Genomic DNA, 21,943 nt, shown 5'->3' on the forward strand with positions numbered 1-21,943 from the left:
ACAAATTAAAAGCCAAGCTGAACAGCTCTAGCTCAACTGGTAGTTTCTCTGGAGACTTTTGATCGGGAAAGGATGTGGTAAATTTCCCACATTGAATTTAGCCAAGCCTTGAATTTAATAAATGCTGAAAAATAACGAGATCTCAGGAAAAAGTGATAAAAATGCCTGCATAATGGATTCACAATGGACAGACAAAGCTGAAAACATGCAGGATTGGAAGGGGTCTACTTCTGGCAACCTAAAAAGCCACATGTACATACAATAAACTTTACAGCCATCCCATTTACAAGGTAAAAGTTGGGTCTAGCCATACCAGTAACTGAAAATAAGTAAGAGGAACAGCCTTCTATTGGAAAATGACCTGAGTTCACAAAACTAAAGCATATCTGCTTATCAAGGCATGGGTGTGATAGTGGTCCAAATTGGAATGCATAACTTGATATAAATGAATGTCAGCAAGCTACTTGATGGTAATGTAGCGATTTGTTCCATGTCTAGCCCAGTAGTTCTTAAGATCCAATGGTATAGATATATCATGGCCTTCTGAGGCCAACTTACTGAGAAGTCTTGTGAAGACACTTCCACTCATCTTTCGCCCTCCTATGCGGGCGTGGCGCTTGTTCGGAAGCTGTGGTAGCGGATACACCGACAATGTGGTGGTACAACAAGATGACTGCCATCCGCCGTTACCCCATTTGTAGCACTGTCGTGCTATGCCGGTGCATGTGCAAACTGGGACTGGCATGATAGTTTCATCAAATGCAATCAAATTCAAGCCAACATCCTGACTATCCCATTCAGATCTGAACTTTGTCCCTTCAGAAGAAGCCTTCTTATTTAAATCCTCACCCAATTTCTTTACTTTGCAAGGTGGCTTCGATGACTTGGAATTAATTACCTTGCTCTCTTTCGTTCTCTTAGCTTGATGAGATCTGACATCTTCAGGAGTTACAATAGTCACTGGTGATGCATCCCTTATTATCATATCCTTTGTGATGTATGAAGTTTCTGTTATGTCAGAGAGATGGTTTGGAGAATGGTGAATCCACTTCGATCCACGTTGACTTCCACCACTGAAAGGGAAGTTGACAGCACTGTTTCGATTTTGAAGGGCTGCAAGGGCATTGTCTCGTTGCAATAGGGCATTATCCCTCTGAGCAAGTGCTTCATCCCTCTGCCGAAGGGCTAAATCTCGGGCAGCCAAGGCTTCATTCTTTTCTGATATAGCAGCCTCTAGCTCAAGTTCTAGAAGGGCAGCTTGCCTTTCAGCCATAATAGACCTAAGTTTCTTGTTCATAACTAGTGCATTTGGCTCCTTTACTTGATGCTGGTGATCCATATCCCACTGAACGTTTTAAAACCAATCCAATTAATAAATCCAGCAGTGTAAGATAAAAAACAGAAAGTACACTAAATCTGCGCATACTATTTACCGGTGAACGAGCTCCTCTGTAGTATTCCATCTTATGCCTACCGTTTTCATGTTGGCGGTCATCACCCATCTTGCATGCAGAGGATTTCAGAACAGATGCTGTAATTAGTGTCCAGGAATTTTGAGGTTTGACTAATCAACAATAGCCAGCTGAAAAGAAAAGAAAATCTTGTTAGCAAATGAGAAAAGTAACAGCTTGGCATCAAGTCAATAAGCAAGCAAGGAAAAAAATAAAATAGGGAGAAAGTTTTTTAGTAGCAAAGACAAGGAACCTTATGGAAAACCTTCACAACTGACAAAATAAGCTCATCGAGAACTAACCAGCATGAAATGCTCCTAAACATGATTCTAAAACATTTTATAAAGAATCTAACAAACTTTATATGGCTGCATGGGGAAGTTCTTTATTTTATTTTATGTACTACAGATGAAAGCAAGCGCGAGGAGACCATCATTTAAAACCCAAGTGTTAAAATTGAGATTCCACCAAACTCCAACAATGAACTGTGTTCAACCTTTCCTAATTCCATTTTACCAGCTATATCATTTATATAGCAAAATTTATGATAGATAGTGCTAGACTTTATTAGCGCTGTTAGTAAGTAAAATTCACTAAAACAATAAATTCTACTATGACAATTTTAAATAAATGGCACAATCTAATGTGTACTATAAACCTGAGAAAACAAATAGTAGTGAGCATGAAAGTTAAGAAGCAAATACAGCCATTAACTAAATCTAACAGCAAAACATCAGAAAATTTCTTATTGGGGGCATCAGATAACACAGATCTAAAGCTCTTCATTTGGACATTTGGTATGGCTGTATCCATAAAATACCAGGTATGATATCCCTATCAGCACTTGTGTCAAGTGCTAGTGTGATGTTATTTTTGAAATCAATCAATAGCATTAAAAACATGTGGCTTCTGTAAAATTACATGAAACTCATCCTTCCTTCTCAAATGTAGGCTAGAAATTTGAGGATTAAGTTAACTTTTCATCATTGTACAGATTTTTCTTGAAACTTAATCAATAAAACTAATAAAAGTATAATTATTATGCATTCATGCAGATTTGACAGACCATGAGTTGTCAGCCTTAGCCAACAGCACTAAAGGCACTAATGGCCTTAAGTCCTTAACTGAGTTGATAATCATCTCAATTCTCAACTGACAGTCTTAAAACATGGTAATAAATAATATCATTCAGTAAAAGGAAAATTTGCAGTCTTGCAACATCCATCAATATAACATCTTCAAAATTCCACTTAACATCAAGTTGCACCATGGAAAATAGAAAGATTTATAAGTAGGTATTCCAGATTTAGTATAAGCTACCCCATTTTTATGGTAAAATCAATACCAGAGACACAGCTTATGAGTTCCTCAGGGGAGAAAAGGAAAAAACTAAATAAGTAAAGGCATGTTTGTTTTCCATACTTGCAAAAGGAAAATGGGTATTTTCTTACTACAAATGCTTGAGACAAACAGACGATAAGTTTGCAACTTAAACATTAAGATATGACAATTATAAAGCTAATGAATGACCTTGTCCATCAGAGTTAAGTAACCATATTGTCAAAAGCACATTGTTCTGATCATACGTCCCCAATCTCAATGAATATGCAAGTTAAAAATTGTAGCGTAGGCATCTTAGAAACATCATGTTACATGGGTTATCGTTATTTGAAGAACATGGCTATTATTTTAATTTTCTAAGAAAAAGATAAGGTCACCAACCATCTAAGGATGAATACCAGGCCATAAACACTTAGTAGAGAGCAAGATAATCACTAAATGCATAAGATGCTTCATTTTCACTTGACAAATCCTTCTCACTATTTCCTTAGCATGAATCATACAAAGTATTGAAAGGAAGCGCAGAGTAGCAAGAGAAGCCAGAAAGCTTTCAATTCAACATGAGGAAACCTTAGCTAAATGCCTATTTAAATATCTCATAATGCAGGAGAAGCGTCAAGAATATGATATTTGATCAAGATTATCTTAGATAAGTGAAAAACAAACAAATCCACTAGTTAAAGAAGAACCGATACCCTAGGTACAAATCAGAACTTGTTGCTCTGGTAAAAGATCCAAGTTAAAGCATGTGAGTAAATTGGCTACACTACAGGCTGAACATTCAATATTTCAAGTACAAGAAATAAAAAAGGGATAGCTAATGAATGGAATTCACCAACAAAAAACATTCTACACTTTCCCCAGTGTTGTTAATCGCGGATAGCGGAAAACCAAAAATTTGCAGTCAAGCCCTCAGAGTGGAAAATAGCGGATCGCGGTGAGCCCTCAGAGCGCTACGCTATACCGCTATTGCGCCACTATATCGGCTACTTGACAACACTGCTTTCCCCAAAGGAAAGGGAACCTCAAAGAACTTTTTTTCCCAATTTGAAGTTATGGCATGACTACCTATTAGCTAATCTAATAATACAAATGTGGCCTAATATATTTTCAAGCTGTGATCACATCATTGTGCTAATGAGCATATTAATAACTTCAAAATAATAATTTTTTTTTCAATTTCCGAAATAAAGAACTGAGTGATACATTTGGTAAAACAAAGCATGCAATGCAAAGACAAGAATGAGAGGGAGAAAAGGGGTTTGCAGACAAATCAAGAAATTGCAGCATGTAATGAATCTTGTAGTGAATTTGGAAAAAAAGAAAAAAAAAAGTGGTTTTGGAAGAAAGAGCAACTAGCTAGAACGTTAAGAACATCACCCAGAAAAGAAAAGAAAAAACTTGACAAATTGATAGCGTTCGTTAATCAGGAAAATAGAGAGAGAGAGAGAGAGTTAAAGGTGCAATGAGAGAGAAAACTTACAGTTACTCCAATGGAATCGAAGGCACAGAGAGAGAGAGAGAGAGAGTGTGTTGGATTTGATGTTAGGGGAAACAAGAAGAAGAAGAAGAAGAAGAGGAAGAAACCTACACACTACAACGACATCGTCGTTCGACTCTGCTCTGCGAGCGTTTCACCTTCCTAACCTTCACTCTTCACTTGATTTTTAAACCTTAATCTTCCTTCTTACAAAATCTTTAAATCCAACCAAATTATTTTAGTGAATGTGAAAAAACTTATTATTTTGCTAAAAAATCATTGATAAACCTAGGAGTGTAAATAGCGATAACGTCTAAGTGTCTGTTTGGTTTTCCTAATTTAACATTGATGTTGTTACTAACATTAAATGGATTGAACCTAATGGTTTAGCGTTGCTTACGGTAGTCGATGCTACGTTTAAGCCGGTTTAGCGACTCTAAGCCGACACAATCACTTGACACTTTGATCGATATAAATTCATAAAAAATTAGTGGCAGTCGCATAGGCCGACTCTAATTTTCGTCAGCTTGGCCAAAACTGTGTATGGATGATGAGTTGCAATCATTTGCACCCCTAAACTAATCGATCTAATCCTAACCAAATAATACCCATAATTTGGAGTAGTTATTCTTAGTATCTCCAAATAAGGGTATTGTTAGCTTGCACGAGACCGTTAACTTAAGGATTCTCAAACAGTTAGTCAATGATGTAAGTCATCGTCATATTGACACCCAAAAAGATAAAGGTCCACAATAACACATCACATCTAGGAGTGTAAGCAGGTATGGGCGACTCGCGAACCTAATAGACATGACCCGACCCAAACATATTTGCCAGATTGAGTTAGGTCACTGGATCAGTTTATTTTTATTTCATTGCACCCGATTAGCATCGGTTCGGGTATTGGGAACCTACAAATCCCAACCAATCCGAGGATTAGCAAAGAAGTTAGACAAGGATAAACAAAGAAGAAAAGTGTACTTGAAAATGAATTTCATTTAATCCAAAACTTGTTCTCAACCCAAATGCTTATATAAGATATCATTTAAGATGTCGATTAGCGTTGCTCACCTGCTAAATCCTTAGCTAAGTGAGCCAACAAATTGAAACTCTAACTCAATCTCTTAAATCCTAACAATATCAAAAGGGACATTATAAAATATCATTTATAATGGGTTCAGATAAGGGTCACGTGAGACTCACGTGCTTCCCTCTCTCCTCATACCTCCTTTCTCTCTCCAACTGGACGTCCACGTAAACCTCCTCCATTAAGAAATAAACGGTAGGACTAACGTTGCACACGGCCTACAACGTCGGGGACCATCCATGTAATTAAATTAGGTGGGGGACCAAAATCGTGGCATTGATAAACGTCGGGGACCAAAGTTGCAATTAAGCCTAAAAAATAATGTCAAGTGCCCAATGCAACCCCCATTATATTCAAGACCTAGCTTTTCAAGAGAACATAACTCTTCTTATGAATTGATGTAAAAGTTCGTTAACGTTGCACTCAATTGATATAAAAACACAGTGAATCATTTGTTAACCTGCAATCAAGATAAAATGTCAATGCTTTAGAGTACCATATTAAAAACAACAAGATTTCGAAACAAACAGGAAGCAATATGTCAAATGAAACAATTGGGTTACAACTTCATAATTCGTTAACAAAAAGGATTTGAGCTGATCAGAAGTCACATTTTTCATAGTTGACTTCATTCTCTTTATTCCTGTATGAGGGATAACTAAAATCTCCTTAAATAAGACGAAAGATTTAAAACACAGAATCAATTTACTCGTGTTGACTTCAAAATTGTGGTCACACAAATAAATTTTCAACTATACGATTACAAAGCACGTACATAGTTCTTATTACCAACTACATGCATTATTCCAAGCTTCCCCTTTAAGATATATAGTATATATTTATGTCTTCACGTGCTTCCAACTTTAATATTTTCATTTAGCTAAAAGAAAAGGCAATTTTGTTTTACTTGCAAAGGAATTGAACTGGAAGATAGATAGAGAATTCATCTTGAAAGAATTAACTTTTAAAGAATTGTTGCATTTGGTGAAATCAATTGGAAGGAGGTTGCTTCTTTTAAGAAAAGATTCACGAAACCTTTGGTGGAGATTTGCTGGGGGACCATAAGTTAAGACACAAATTAATGGATCAAACACTACATACACCCACAAACACTCAATATTTCTCACTATATGTCTATTTTTATCACATCCATCATTTATCATTCTTCACATTCCTTTTCACTTTTTTTGTTGGTTGGATGTCTACACAATACAGAAGTCTTCTAATCAATTTCTAAAGTGAAATCTGTTACGAGACCAAACTGAATAATGAGGTTAAGAGTTAAACAAAGAGAGTGAATGTCAAAGCTAGAGAACAGATTCAATGCAAGTTGGTTTTATGAAGGTAGTATCTGCAGTTGACTATGTCACCCTCCTCCAATCTTAATTTGAACATATTCTTTAGCCCTTCGCCGCAGTTCATATATAGCACAAAAGTTTTCAAGTGTGAGATAACGAAGCAAGAAGTAACGATTATTTGAGATAATAAAGAATATGTCAGTAATATGCCATCCACTAAATGTACACACTCTTGTTTTATGTGTCACATTGTAACTATAATTCAAATGTGATGAATGGAGGTGATAGTGGTTATAAATAAGGGCTTGGGCATTGGTTGTTAACATCAAGACTCATGAGAGGTTAATTGAGAGGAAGGGTCTTGTATGTAGGTGAGAGTCATGTCTGATAGACAAGGATGAGTTACCTAGTTAATAATTCCATTCATTTTCATGAGACTTTGTCTGGTCATGTTTGGTTATATACTTGGTGACCGTCCTTGGCTAATTTGCTTGCCTCTTATCTTACTTACTAGACCTTCTTCACTCTTACAATACCAAGATCGATGCTCAATTGTGATAGCCAGTGCTAGCTGATGAATGTGCTGTGTACCATGTGTTTATGTCATCGCATGTATATTTTGGCAATTCCAGGTAATGTGTTGATTGATAGTCTTCAACTGATTAAGGCTGTGCTTGGTAACCTGTTTGTAAAGGCTTAAGCGCACTCTAAGATAAAAATTGAAACAAACTCTTATTGAGAGTCTTGCACTAAACTGCTTAATGAGAGTAACTCTGATGTGCAGTCCTTTATAAAGTACAAGGAGGTTGTATTCATAATTAATAAACGTGGCTGAGTTCATAGTATACTATCATGCTAATCATTTTAACATGGCATATAGAATATTAACAATTGGTTACCCATTCATATTAACAAAAGACTTTTGAATGCATCATTAAGAAGAGTTGATAGCATAGTTCTTGTTCTTGTAAGGAGGATAGAGGGAGAGCAAAAAGGACATTGAAAGATTTTAAAAGTGATCTAATAATCGATAATGTCTCAATTTATTTTTTGATCAAGTGCCATGGTGTTAGATGATTCATACGGCCCACATCACTTACTGGATAAGACTTTTGTCTTATTGTTGTTTTGTTCTTCATTGTTGTCCACTTAAACTGAAGAATTTATCATTACAAGAATACAAGTAAATGCAATAAAGTTGTACTTCAAACGCAAAGTTTAAAGTGGGACTCAAACATTTAACAGACTAACCTAATACAGTTAAATTTCTTCCAGACTTGAATGAGGTATAACCAAACAAGCACTTAGTTGAGTTGTTGGCTATTATGAAGTAATTATTTTATCTAAATCACAAGCATTCTTCAGTGGAGGAATCGCGCTCAAGAGTCAAGACATGTAATACTACAACTACAGTAAAGCTCTGCCTGCAAAATGCAAATATTCAATGCAACTGCATCCATAAGATTTGAACTCAGGTCTACTAGTTAAGCTGAATCTTCTCCTACATTTTGTGGATCAGTTTTGGTGCTTCAACCAGACCTCTCTTTGCTGTTGTTTGCTAAACCTGCCTGATTATCAATGATTTAAAGAACGAACAGAACACGCATGACAGTATTTACTTGTGCTACTACAGTCACTGGTATACTCATATAACCAAATATGTGGTCTGGATGCGAAAAAGGTGCGCATAAAATACAAATAACTCAAATTAAAAATTGAAAGTGGCAATTTGACTACTACCAACAACCTCACTATTACTAGCACATGATTTCCCATCTATCTATCAGGCTCTTGCCCTTTTATCAAGCACCCATCCTCTCAATGGAGCTTCCTTCTCCAACCTCAATCATCTTCTATCAAATTCATCCACCATGTGAAAACAATTTCACAACGTGTTAATCCAAAGATAGATATAGCAGAAAACAGAACAACACTCCAAATCCAACAGATAGTAAGATACTCACTCGCTGTGCAATAAGCTTAACCAAATTTGCCACTTTTACACGGTGGCTCCATCACTAGATACAGATGAGAAGAAATAATTTAGTTGCAACATTATTTGCCTCATATCATTCCTGCCTAATTACATACCAATCACCATCAAAGATACAATCTCGCTATGTTAAAAGAAACTACAGCAAATGTGTTCTCATAGCATGACACATCCACCCCAGAACAAAGAAACTTTGGAGACAGTGGCAGAAACCAGCAAGTAAACACCAGCTCAGTTAATCCATCAATCCCAATTAAAATATAATAAACATTGTTGAACCGTCAAACAGTAGATTATAAAGCTGAGAGAACTCACAACATTGCAAACTTGACATGAAAAGTATTGAACATGGTTACAGATATTGCATGAATGAAAAACAAGCAACTTTGGAATATATTGATTCCATTAAACCTTGATAATCGAATAAAACAAACAATACTGCGATCATATCTACAAAAACTTATGTGCTAATAAGCTACAGTAACTTATGTTCTAATAAGCTAAAATAATTAGCACCTAAAATGACTAGTTAAATTTGGAAAACCAACTATTGACTCTCTTGGTAATACAACTCTTCAAGAGAGACCACATCGTAGCATCCATATAAACTGAGGGACTCGTATAGATAAAGTTCTCGCAAGTTGTGCAAGCCAAACCAATCAACAATTGATACTATATCACTTCAAAAGTACAACAATTACATGACCCAAGGGCTATGATGTGTTGCTAGTTGATTGATCAAAACTTTAGTCTACACAACTTCTGAATAGAAGGTCAACACAAGAATTTCTCAAGAAGACTACACAGCTGTATAGATGGTATTCCAATGGATGGAAAGAAGAAATTAACAGCATTTCCAGTTTATTTAAGCAAAAACTTTCCAAATGCATAATTGTGTTCCTTTCTTCCTCGTATTACTCCTTTCAAGTTATTAATTGATAACAATACAACTGGAATTACTTCAGAAAGACAACAAAATGCTCCAACAAAATTTGCAGAGTCATATGTACTTGCACTAGATTTCAAAAAGATGTTTCTCAAATAAGAACATGTGAGGACCTAACGATTCCAAGCCTAAAAAAAGTCACAGGAGAAACATGCTATATCTCAGTTCAGACATACTCATCTGAATTTGCTATGGCTGAGAATCCTCTCCTCCTCTCCCACTGCTACATTCCGTAACTGTAGAAAAAAAACAAGTAAAAGCTCAGGAGAAGCCCTTTCCAAGCTTCTGAATAGCACAGTACATTTTTCTCCTGGATCCAACAGCACTAATCCCCATATCTTTGAGATCCTCTAGTGTCAACATTGGCAAAACCTCATCATCAACCTCATGCACTTCAAACACCGGCGCATAACGCCCTAACCCCAACCCATTGAGCCAAATCCTAACCCCATCTTCACCAGACCTGACCCTCCCACCACCATTCTCATTCCTATCACCACCACTAGTCCCTCCACACTTCCAATCCCTTGCATCAGTATCAGAAGGCCCAGATAGCTCAATCCCATCATGGTGATCCCTACTACCCTTAAACGACCTCCTATGCCCATCAACCCCCAAATTCTCCATAGATTGAATAGGGCTCTGTTCTTTCAACAGAGAATCCGAATTCTCCATATCAAATTCCCGATACCCATCATCCACATCATCATCGCCGCCACTGTACTTTTCCTCCCCTTCACCACCACCACCACCGCCCCCACCATCCTCGATTCTCGAGACCCAACTCGATCTGACCCTCTTGGTGGCCCTCTTCTTGGACTCTTTCACCTTCCAGCTACCAATCGCGACGCTGTCGATGTTGTTCCCTTCCCTCTCGTCGCCGTCTAGGGTTTCATTGAAGTCGGCGACGGAGGTCAAATTGGTTAAGGGTCGAGTCTTGGAGGGTTTATTACCTGATGATGGGTTAGCGGCGGTGGAATCCTTTTCCTTGCGGTGGTCGAAGCCGAGCTTCCACCCCTTGCTGCTGGTGCTTCGGCGGTGGTGGGATTCGTGCGGTTGGTCGCCGCCGATGTCGCCTAATCGGACGCTAGGCCTCCTCTGGCGCTTGGTTCCGATGGGTTCCAAGGAGTTCAGAATTAGGTTTCCGGCGCCGTTGAGCTGACCCTCCGCCGCATGAATCTCAGCCATTCCAATACTTGGAATCCGTTCAGAATTAATGGGTTTGAGTTTGGGAGAGTGATGGAGTGGGTAGAAGCAGAGTAACAGAGAAAGTGGGTATGTATGGTGTGTTTATTTGTGTTCTTGGATTGTGAGTGGAAACTGGAAAGGGTTTGTTTTGTTTTATTTTATTTTATTTGTTCTTTCTCTGAATAAATTGAAATGATTTATTAACTTTACATGAATAATGAATGAATTGCATTTCTCGTTTTTTTCTATTTTAATTGAGATTTGATCTGAGACTCAGATTACCCCGCACACATTGTATATTCTTTAGACACTTTTTTTACACATTTGAAGAGATGAGAGTAAAATGATATAATGTTATATATGTCATGTGGTAACTTTTGTAAGTGAGTTAAACTTAAACCTACCAGGATAAGAACACAGGTCTAAATTTTGAGAGATATATGCATTCGTTTCTTGAATGAGTGATAGCATATGTTAAAACTCACTTGGGTTGAAATTGCAGAAGGAATTTGATGAAGAAAAAAAAGATTTTATCCTTCCCCACACACACTTACACTACGATCTCGTTTATATTCTAGTTAAATTCAAAGTGAATCCACATTGAAGGCAACGTGTCAAAATTCAGTTTATCTGATTTACCATTTTCGAGTTTCATTCTAGATTTAAAGAAAAAACATATTCAAATACTAGTAGGCCCATTAAATATCAGTCCAATAAAATCGGTAAGCGCCTAATATCCAGGAACCTTTCTTTTTCTTGCCTGTAAGAAAGGGCCTAACCCGTACTGTGTTCAATTGTGTTATTGTACTTTCATTTTCCTCCAAAATTTCCTGAATAGGTTTTGCCACTGTTCTAAAATGACATGCGGGAGCTGCGGTTAGAAGATGTCTGGCTCAAAATCACTAAGCTGTCTGTATTTTACCTTTTAAGAAAATTGATTGTACAAAAAGTGATTAGCAACTTTTATATGAAATATGTATATCATTAGAATGAGAATTCGATAATTGACAAATGGTTTAGATAGTTTATATAAGATTGTAGTTTTAAATTTTACTGTCATCATGAGATAAATCATAAATGTCTGAGGGGGGATTCATTTATTCTACAAGTTTTCATGGAAAGAAAACAGTAGAAGTTTAAGTTCTATATCATTCCAATGGAGCACCAATGAAAAGTTGAGGAGATCAAGGTGCCCGGTGGTCTAATTTTTAAGGAAACCAAGTATTACTGAAAGAATTAGTGAAGAGAATATAGGAACATGTCAAGCTTTAGCTTGGACTTAAACTATGATAGCTACTATTTTGAAGTAAATGAAAAGCTATTCATTACAGCTCAACTGGTTATGGTTCAACTAAGCAGCACAGACAAAATTGTGTCCTAGGCTCCTAGCTGTTCTGTAATCTTCTCCTTGAGACCTTAAGGAAAAATTCCAAGTACTTAAATAGTTTTCAAAAAACCAAAAAGAATGAGAAAGAATAAAAGGATTTCACAGATTTACCGGTGAGGAGTATGAAGCTTCATCACCATTTTGTCAAGTTAATGACATATTTTGTAAATAGATTAACAGAAATTTTGTGAACCGAGGGGTTAGAAGCTTCGGTCAGGTCAAGCTGAACACATTAAAATCTCAGAATAGTTCAATTGGCTGGCACAGTGCAAAGGACCCCATGTCCAGGACTATGCTCCAGAGGATACATGGTTGTTCCCTTCACATACCTTATATGATCAAGTGCCACCTTTCTGAGATTTGAAACTGCATTTGAGTTTCTTTTAATTTGCTTCTTGGTTATGGAACATGCACGCAGTGGATCTTCAGATCCTGCTCCAACTCTCCTGCAAAAATCATAACATTGAGAAAGTAGAACTAGTCTTGGATGCAATCAATCATACTCACAATGTCAAGCTCAATTGCTGAAAATAATTAATAACATGCCATATGTGTTCAGACAATTACAGGATAGTATTAGGCCTTCATGATCAATATTATATGCTCGTAGAACAGTAAACTATTAGATATCTCTAACTTACAGTTGGACTGATAATTTGAAAGGCCGCATAATATAGCAAACTAGCAGGGCTCTATAAATCCATGATTGATGCCAAATGAAGTTATATGCAAAAGGGTCATAATCAATAATTTCCAGTTTGCCAGTAAAATAGGTCAAAAGACCACCTTCCCTTCTACTCATGAACATGAACAACACATATTCTATCACAATTTCAGCTTTGTCTTAATAGGTAATTGAGCCAAGATGTATTAGGAGATTTGCTAGTTTAATTATTATTAGATATATAATATAATGTCATTCGTGATGTGTCTTCAACGTGACCTTTTGAGATGGGTAGTTCATAACAATTGTCTATTAATACAATGGTGCCTGTATAATCCATACAGAAGAGTTTTAAGAAAAAACACGAATATGAGGAAAAAGATCAGTTACCTCAGTAATTTTTCTGATGCAATACTAGCAGCCCTCATAATATGGTGGCTTGGGACCCATTTGACAACACGATTTGGATCAGCTCGCATGGGAGAATGGATTTTGATAAGCTTGACAATGGAAGCAGATATAGAAAGAAAGTGATTTAGAAAAACAAGAAACGTGACTATATTCATACCGCTAAGTGCTAAAACTTGGAATAAACATCCTTACTTATGATTTATATAATCTAAGTGTAAAACTACAATAATCAACATAACTATCAGCCAATAATGAGACAATGAAATTTCTATGTTCTTTTGGTACCTAAGACCTCCACAACTTCAAATCATTTTTCATGATGTTGAAATAAATTGATTCTTAATGATCTGTTCATGTATTAACAAGTATAGTTTACTTACTCCCAAACACTCCATCATCTGGTAATAAGCTCTACCATGCAATGGTGTATGGCCTTGACGAGATTCAGAGAAATATCTTGTCCTGAAAGAGGTGAAGGCTTATTGCTCAGGTGTTCTAGTAAAAAAGTACTTAACCAGAAATACTACTTCCAAACAGATAATACAGTACCATTCTTTATAGCCAGGATCCACAGTGAAACCATACATATCCACTGAATCACACATGGAGAGGGCAAATTCAAGAGCCTTAAGCCCAGTTCCTTTTGCTGCTGAACCAAAGGATGCACCTAGCATGAGATATACAGGATTTTTTATAGGAAGTTCCTGCAGAAGACAAAAGCCAATTGCTTTGCAAGGGGCATATGGAATGCATGGCACAAAAATTATAAAGTATTTTGAAAGGTGATTTCAATTGATAAGGAAACATACCTTAATCATTTTGTTCATGATGTCATGGATTGTTGTTTTTACTATCAAGACTTCTTTTCTTCGTTCTGTAGAAATAGCATTTATAGTAATTAGTAAGGCTCAAGTCATTTATAATGGCAAAATAACAAGTGAAACTCATAATCAGTAGCAATACCATCTAATTCTACGACTTTATCAAGTGCTTTGGCAGATCCACGGTTTAGAAGCCGAAATGTGCTTTTCCTACCGACGTAATCAGTGTAGTTCTGCAGTCATGAATAAAACTGGCTAGCAATGTCTTAATTTTTGGGACAATCAGAACACCAGAAACACCCTGTTGAGAAACTAACCTGTATTGGAGCACCATTTTCTCTAATGACAACATCATAACCATCTATCTCCTTTCCAAATTTTGTTTTCAAGAGATCTCCAGAATTACCAATAACAGCACAGCGCCCAAACTGCTTTGGGAAGTATGGCGGTGTATCAGGGAGCACTAGTGAAAGTTTCTCCATGCACAAGGTCCTGTTTTCACAGCGGTTGCTGCAATACAGAAAGATTCTACTTATGAGACTTTATACTGACTTTAATTTCCCTTTAAATAAGAGCACCTGAATTTACAACTATAAGTAATTATAGATACATTAAACATCGAATATGAGAACTGATAGACTCCCTTCTTTTCACTCACAGTAAATTAATGGAAAAATGAATTTTTTAAGTCTGATACTGAGAAAACAGTAAATGGATGATCATCTAGAGAAGAGAACTCAACCCCAAGATTAAGCTTCACAAAGGTACTCTTCTGCTGCACCAAACTAACAGAATTCCATCATACCCACTCCTAACATGTTTCCTTCCTACCTCAATTCTATTTCTTTCGTGTCCAACTGACTACTTCCCTCCTCTCCCGTGTGCTTCTCTCTGTTAGGCCAAATCCCTCTAACATCTCCTACATATAGTCATATACTTTTTCAAACTTAGGCCTAGGCCCAAAACTACTTGGGTTTTGACACTTCATCCCCTTGATGGTTGCCTACATACACTTCATAAAAAAAAATCTAATCTTTGACAAAAAATATTTTTTTTCATCAGAAGGCCAAGAAACCTAACGATTTAAGAACCCCTTCACATTCTTGGGCACAGGCCAATTCATCACACTCTAATTTTAGTATAGTTTTCCCTTTTTGAAAACGGAAAATGGAACTTTTCTATATCTTGAAAAGGGGAGCTATGTACTTTTCTGTTACAGAGGAGAGAGAATGATAGCGAACAGGAAAACAAACGGGTTGGTAACCGTTTAGTAAAATTCAGTTGCATATTTACTTACAGAAGTGCTCCTTTATTGATCCTACGCCATGCATATTCCTCCCATCCATTTGGTAAAGAATCAATGAACTCCTTGGTGAGTATAGTGGTACTGTTCCGCACCTAAGCAATCCATTTGTGACACAACAGTAAAATGTAAATCATACATCATAAATTCATTTTACAGTTTTTTAAGAAGAATAATAATAGGAAGTTGACATTAATGCCTGTTAGGACCCAGAAAAATGGAAGAAATAGACTGAAATTAACTGGTATTATTTACTGAGATTCTGGTGAAATCACCAAGAATCAGTGTAGCAGTTACAGATAGAAGAATAAATGAAAAGATAGCAGAGGCAAATTAGAGAGTGCCTCTATTCTCTCCCAAGTCCCAAGCCTAAACCCAATTCAAGCCTACCCCTCTCTCACACAATACTTGCTTATATAATCCCCAATCTCTCTCTCTTTCCCACTACCTGCACAGCTCATGCCACCTCAGCAGGTGGTTACACCTCTCGTGAGAATTGAATTGGTGCATTGCACCTCTTCCTCTTACTTCTATGGACTCTAGTAGTATTGGGCCTATCCCTAACAATTGGGTTCCTATCATCACTCCCCCCCTCAAAACATCCTTGTCCTCAAGGATGGATGTGGAAAACCCTTCTTGAATGTATGTTGCTGCCCCCCAAGTGTCTTGTAACAGCCTCCCTTTGATCCACTTCCCTGCATTATCTGGATAAGGACAATAGAATCCACCACCTGGATCCCATTGTTGAAAAGATGTGGGCCAAGTTGTTGCTGATAAATCAGAACAACCTCCAGGATTCCATGTATCAGTCTGGCATCCCATCTCAAAAAGCAACAAAACCTTAATTGCTGTCATCACTTGTGGAATCTGCACTGACAGCTCATTCCCTTCTAAGAACAGAGTGAAAAGAGGTTGATTTTGTTGTGGAACTGATAAAGCCTTCTTCTTCAACTCATACTCCTCCATTCCTATGGTCATTACCACCTTAAGAAGTCCATGGGAATCAAAACTGGATTTCTGTTTGGGTACCTCGATTAATGGTCTTGATTTAGGAAGTTGTGACTGAGGGTTTTCCCAATGTCCAGCGAGCAAGTCAAGTTGTCCTTGCAGCCTTTTGGCTTGAGCACTTAGGAGATCTTGAGCTTTCAACAAATTACTCAGCAATTCAAGTACTTGCTCATCTTCTAACCATGATGCCAATAGCATGCAGTAGTATTCCCTATTACCAAACATATAATGATCCCACAAATCCTTGACTCGACCAGTAATAGAGTCACAATGGAAAATCAGCCCCCTACTTCCATGTGGCCAAAAGTGGCAAGATATCAAAGTGTTACCAGCAGGTCGATGCCACAAAAACTGTTCCTGCCTCTTACTCACCAAGTCTTTGAATTCCCAATGTTGAATCCCAGCTTGTAGAACAGCATACATTTTAGTCAGATGCAATATAAAATCCACTTGAGAAACCGGCAAGGGATGTTGCAACCCAGAGGTTTGGCGACAGAGATCCAAAAGTGCAAGAAAAAAAATCTTGCCCTCTTCAAAAGTATATCCTTGGCCAGCATTTTTAGCACCAGTTCTTGAACGCCCAAGAGGTGGTTCTTCATCTCCTTTTGATCCACACAGTAGTTGACCCTCTAGACCAGTTTGACTAGACAATAATCCTTGGTTTTCTAATTCCCATTCTGTTTTGTCAATAGCTATAAGAAGCTTGTGAAGAAACTCATGTGCTGCAGCATTGCCTCCATTCTGCTGAGTTAGTTGTGTGGCCATATCTAATATGGTTCCAGAATTCCCTTTTCCAAAGGGTTCAATCCCCTTGCTCATTATTGGGCCCCAATTTTTTGATTCAAACACTGAGCCCAAGTTATTTAAATAACACTCTATTCTGCCCTGAGCAATTTGAGGTTTCTGAAGCAGCTTTTGTATTATAACACAGCAACTAACCTGTTGGGCCAGGCCCATTAGGTCAAAGGGTGGCCTCAGATGTTGACCAAGAGAAAGGTGTTGACTAATTTGTTGTAATTCCAGTTTTGCCCCTCCTTGTTGAAATATCTCTTTCTCATCTTTAGCCACTGTCGTTACCGTCGTCTGTGTAGCTTGGGTCGCAGACCTCGCCGGCGCCGGCGTTGTGGCGTACGCCGCCGGATTACCTCCACAGTCCAAGAGCTCCGGTGGCTTTGGTGGTGGCCGTTTTTGTGTTTGCTTCCATTTTACTCCTCTGAGCGTCTCTTCAACCGCCGCATGACACGATCGATCCGGTGGTTGTGGTGGTGGTTGTTTGACGCTTAGCATCACTCCCACTGCCTCACCTCTTGATTCCTGAAGGATGTCGCAGATCTGGAGTTTTGCGGCAATGGTCATCTCTTCCACTGCAATGACGTTGTTCTCTGTCAGATCATCTTCAGTTTTCTCATCCTCTGAAATTCCAACTCCTTCGCGCCGTTGTTCATCACCATAGCCTCTGGATTTGATCCATTCTTCACACCAATTTCTTCTCAGTTCCAGGTTTGATGCCTTGATGTTTCTGGCTTCTTCCTTCTGAATTTCTTCTTCTCCAGGAATTTCTTCCTCCCCTGAATCTTCAACTGGATCTGGCAGATACAGTTCCGATTCTGGTTCGAATTCCCTCAGCAATGCTATCACAAAATCCCACCATTTTGCCCTCTGATTTCGTTTTTTCCAGGAATACCACCAAAAGAACGCATCACGCGTCAACACCTTCTCTGCCTCTGAGAATTTCTTCTCTTCAGATACTCCTTTAGCCTCACAGTGTTGCTCCACCGTGATGACCCATCCATAAGCCCATCTCCCATCAAATTCTGGAAACATCTTCATGAATCAATGGCTACCACAGCACCTAGATCGGTGCTCTGATACCAATGTTAGGACCCAGAAAAATGGAAGAAATAGACTGAAATTAACTGGTATTATTTACTGAGATTCTGGTGAAATCACCAAGAATCAGTGTAGCAGTTACAGATAGAAGAATAAATGAAAAGATAGCAGAGGCAAATTAGAGAGTGCCTCTATTCTCTCCCAAGTCCCAAGCCTAAACCCAATTCAAGCCTACCCCTCTCTCACACAATACTTGCTTATATAATCCCCAATCTCTCTCTCTTTCCCACTACCTGCACAGCTCATGCCACCTCAGCAGGTGGTTACACCTCTCGTGAGAATTGAATTGGTGCATTGCACCTCTTCCTCTTACTTCTATGGACTCTAGTAGTATTGGGCCTATCCCTAACAATTGGGTTCCTATCAATGCCTAAAGGATGCCAAGGGTAATTGAACTTCCTTGTGGTAGAGTAAAATATGTGAATTCACATGGTCGACTAGCAATATCTATCAAATAGAATATCAAAAGCATATGGATTTATATCTCATGAAAGAGATGATACATTTATGATTTATGGGCAGTCACCGTCATGAAAACACAGACCAAGTTGCTTACCTGTTCCCATGTTGCCACAGCTTCACACAGATTAAAATCGAAAGACAGAGCTTCAAGTTCACCGGTTTTTGGATCTTTCTGTCAATACAGAAACCTCCATGAGTCAACAAATGGGATAACTGTTCGACTACTATAAACCAAATGTGACTACGTATATAATCACCCGTACTTTAAACAGGAGGAACCCATTCCCCCCCCCCCCCCCCCGGGTTGTAGATTGTCATAACACATTTTTAGGACCAATAACAATCAGTTCAGAGAACGATTTCAATACTTACCCATTTAGGGATGGTGTCACTGGGAAAATTTATCGTGGTTTGGCAGTAATCGCTGCTCATAGCAGCTTTCAGACCAAGCCCATTTGCACTCTGCATAAAACACAAAATTAGCAACTCAATCGAATCATCCAAAGAATAAATACCGGAAACACGAGATTTGAAAGACATACAAAGTGTTGAGAACATAAGAAAATTAATCGAAAACAATGTATTGCAATTTCAACTCCAAAATAAATACCACACAATAATGTAATTAACACTATGAAATTATTTCCCCAGGATAATCATTATCTGAACTGAGTTAATCATTTATTGATCTGGCATCCAAAATTCAGGATTACAATTCACTACTAAATTAATCATACCATACATAACCCATTCAAATTGGAAAGGAAAACCATAATTGGAGGCAAATGCAACAACATAAAATCGAGCAAATGAAAACTAGAATACTCACCACACACTTCTGGAAAGTGTTATGCAGCGAAAGCAAAGCTTGCGTGTCTTCATCTGTGAGATGATAAGTGGGATCTGTAAAAATCACAACAAGAAATCATTAGATTCAAGGGCAGATGAACACAATTGTTACAATTTGATTTCAATCAGATGCATGTATACATACATACATACATACATACAGAAGGATCAGAGAGTCCGATGATGTAAATAGAAATCGCTGCGAATCCAGATGCCAGAGCAAGCAAGAGGCCAAGTTGCAGAACCCTCATTGGATTGAGAATCTGAACGAAGCTAATCGATGCGAAAATGGAATTAGGGTTTATTGCGAATTGGAGATTGAATCTGGTATGAAGAGAAGAAGCACATGCTTCATGTGAAATTAATCTTCACTGGACTTGACACTCTTTGTTAGTGACGGGAATAAATTATTACTCATTGTTTATGGCAATTCTCTAGTTAAAATTAGATTTTTGTTTTTTACATATATTATTATTATTATTATTATTACTCTTATTATTTTTTATTTTTTTTTCGTGATGTTCTATAGTGCTATTGTAATATTTTTTTTGGTTACACTATTGTAATATCAAATATGTAATAACACATGTATTTTTGTAGTTGGTATTTTTAATTTTAATTAAAAAAAAAAACTAAAAACTAAACATAGCTTGTGGTTCAGGTTTTGGATCCTTTATGTATTTGTTAAGAAACCATTGCACTTTTTTCCACTTTAGATTGAGACTTAACCATCTTTCCGGTTTATCTTTGTCATTGATACATACTTTCAAATAATTATTTCCTTCTATTGAGCATGGCTCATATGCAGTGTCATAATTCTTGCCCGTGCGTATTGTCTCAATTGTTGGGATCAAGTGTTGAATCAATAAACGGAACTATAGTTGTTCTATAATCGCAGACATAGATAATTTGACCGAACTGCGTTAACAAAACTTTCGTATGTTTCTCTCTACTCTTGATTTGTAACTGTGCTGTTGTTTTAACACTTCAAATTAAAGTACTGAATTCATCATTTTGGTTTCCTGACCCTTAATCGTCTGTTGAATGAAGTTACCTATACCAGCTGGATCTTTGACATTCTCATATCTAGTAACCTAGTAGTTTCCCTTGATGGCTTGTATTTTTGTCCCAATCAAATTTTGCAGTGTAACTGCGAGAAACTAGCTGATCAAAGACACTCTTCTTAATTCTTACCCCTCTCAAAATCTTCAGGCTGCAATTCTTCCTTTCTTACCGACTTCTTGATGAGAGTAGGGTTAATTTCCTCCAAAGGCTACCATGATAGAAGAAGTCATAGGGAATGAATCAGCATCAATTTTTAAATCAGCATGTGTCTTGTCAATCACTCTTAGCCTTCCTTCTTTAACAACATTTTGGATAGCATTTTTGGAAACTAGACAATTGTTTATAGTTTGGTCGTAGGTATTATGTCACTTACAAAATAAAAAGAAGAAAAATAAAAATAGAGAGCATTTATATTAATGACTACTCCAAATTTAAAATAGAACAGTTACTTTTCAAATCAAATAAATTCAAATATTTTATATAAAAAAATGTATTATTTATTAGAAATAATAATATAAATTCATTCATAGACTCTTACCGAATAACTTAAACTTTTAAGATGATTGATTATTTGATATTATTTACTTTCTTTAGATAGCATCTTTCTTAATTTGGCCGAATCTAAGATACACAGCTAGGGAAGAGAGTCCAAGAGAAACAAGGAATTGAAGTGAGTTGGATATAGAGATATATAGATATGAATATAGATTACAAATGCAGGTGCACTGTTGGGACAGCCATTGATGTCTTAGGACTTAGGTGATATAAAATATATATATCAATGTCAACCTCTATTTTAATCTTCTCTTCTTCCCTTTAGACAGAAGAAACAGGGTAATCCAATGGCTTAAGGGATCATGGGACCATGCCTATGCCATCCCCATCTCCAAAGCTGGTCCCTCCCTTCCCCTGACTAATAAGTCTTCTCTAATAAGTCTTCTCTCCTTTGTGGAACATTGAAACTATACTTCAGAAAAGGGTAATACCCTGTTCTTGTCCTCAATCACAAATCAAAAAGACAATAAGTCAACACCCAATAAATTATACTCATTTGTTTGTCTTCCCTTTGGAACAAATACACACATAATTAATGCATACTCATAGTTATTTGAGTTTATCTTATAATAAACACTTATATATAAATGTTTGAGTTTATCAAAAAAAAAATTAAGTGTTTAAACAAGGCGTACTATAAAAATAGCTTGCATCTTATTTTGAGTTTATTTTCACAAATTATTTATATTAATTTGTTTATAATTACACATGCGACTTGTAAGCTATTTTTAGCTTATTGTAATA

The 21,943-nt window shown here is 37.2% G+C and overlaps 3 protein-coding genes across 7 annotated transcripts; all 3 read right to left on the reverse strand.

Annotated features, from left to right (window-relative positions):
- Positions 1-153: 153 nt before the first annotated feature.
- Positions 154-4,466, reverse strand: LOC130710393 (protein BASIC PENTACYSTEINE4-like). Its single transcript, XM_057559641.1, has 3 exons — positions 4,276-4,466; positions 1,434-1,582; positions 154-1,345 (listed from the first exon to the last, which is right to left on the reverse strand). The coding sequence occupies exons 2-3, from the start codon at positions 1,500-1,502 to the stop codon at positions 461-463; spliced, it is 954 nt and encodes a 317-aa protein (XP_057415624.1). The 5' UTR covers positions 1,503-1,582; positions 4,276-4,466; the 3' UTR covers positions 154-460.
- Positions 4,467-9,494: 5,028 nt separating this feature from the next.
- LOC130715323 (uncharacterized) lies at positions 9,495-10,934 on the reverse strand. Its single transcript, XM_057565409.1, has one exon. It carries the CDS (start codon positions 10,782-10,784, stop codon positions 9,858-9,860), a length of 927 nt encoding a protein of 308 aa, XP_057421392.1. The 5' UTR covers positions 10,785-10,934; the 3' UTR covers positions 9,495-9,857.
- A 1,123-nt stretch (positions 10,935-12,057) lies between these two features.
- LOC130715322 (sialyltransferase-like protein 2) lies at positions 12,058-19,980 on the reverse strand. 5 transcript variants are annotated; one of them, XM_057565404.1, is made up of 12 exons: positions 19,725-19,980; positions 19,560-19,633; positions 19,103-19,192; positions 18,825-18,902; positions 15,365-15,465; positions 14,385-14,577; positions 14,210-14,300; positions 14,056-14,120; positions 13,796-13,950; positions 13,627-13,708; positions 13,226-13,335; positions 12,058-12,617 (listed from the first exon to the last, which is right to left on the reverse strand). In XM_057565404.1, the coding sequence occupies exons 1-12, from the start codon at positions 19,828-19,830 to the stop codon at positions 12,422-12,424; spliced, it is 1,341 nt and encodes a 446-aa protein (XP_057421387.1). In that variant the 5' UTR covers positions 19,831-19,980; the 3' UTR covers positions 12,058-12,421. The 5 variants fall into 5 exon arrangements, with proteins under 5 accessions (XP_057421387.1, XP_057421388.1, XP_057421389.1 ...); XM_057565405.1 differs by having other exon boundaries at positions 19,737-19,979; XM_057565406.1 differs by having other exon boundaries at positions 19,729-19,963.
- Between the last annotated feature and the right edge of the window lie 1,963 nt (positions 19,981-21,943).

This window comes from Lotus japonicus, chromosome 4 (genome assembly GCF_012489685.1).
Source record: "Lotus japonicus ecotype B-129 chromosome 4, LjGifu_v1.2".
NCBI classification, from domain to species: Eukaryota; Viridiplantae; Streptophyta; class Magnoliopsida; order Fabales; family Fabaceae; genus Lotus; species Lotus japonicus.

Excerpts from the sequence above, each read along its gene's own strand:
- LOC130715323 (XM_057565409.1), bottom strand. The coding sequence starts at position 10,784 with ATGGCTGAGATTCATGCGGCGGAGGGTCAGCTCAACGGCGCCGGAAAC.
- LOC130715322 (XM_057565404.1), bottom strand. The coding sequence starts at position 19,830 with ATGAGGGTTCTGCAACTTGGCCTCTTGCTTGCTCTGGCATCTGGATTC. Across the intron at positions 14,578-15,364 it reads ATCAATAAAGGAGCACTTCT|CAACCGCTGTGAAAACAGGA; the intron begins GTAAGTAAATAT and ends TCTGTATTGCAG. Across the intron at positions 14,301-14,384 it reads AAAATGGTGCTCCAATACAG|AACTACACTGATTACGTCGG; the intron begins GTTAGTTTCTCA and ends TCATGACTGCAG.
- LOC130710393 (XM_057559641.1), bottom strand. The coding sequence starts at position 1,502 with ATGGGTGATGACCGCCAACATGAAAACGGTAGGCATAAGATGGAATAC. Across the intron at positions 1,346-1,433 it reads ACAGAGGAGCTCGTTCACCG|TGGGATATGGATCACCAGCA; the intron begins GTAAATAGTATG and ends TAAAACGTTCAG.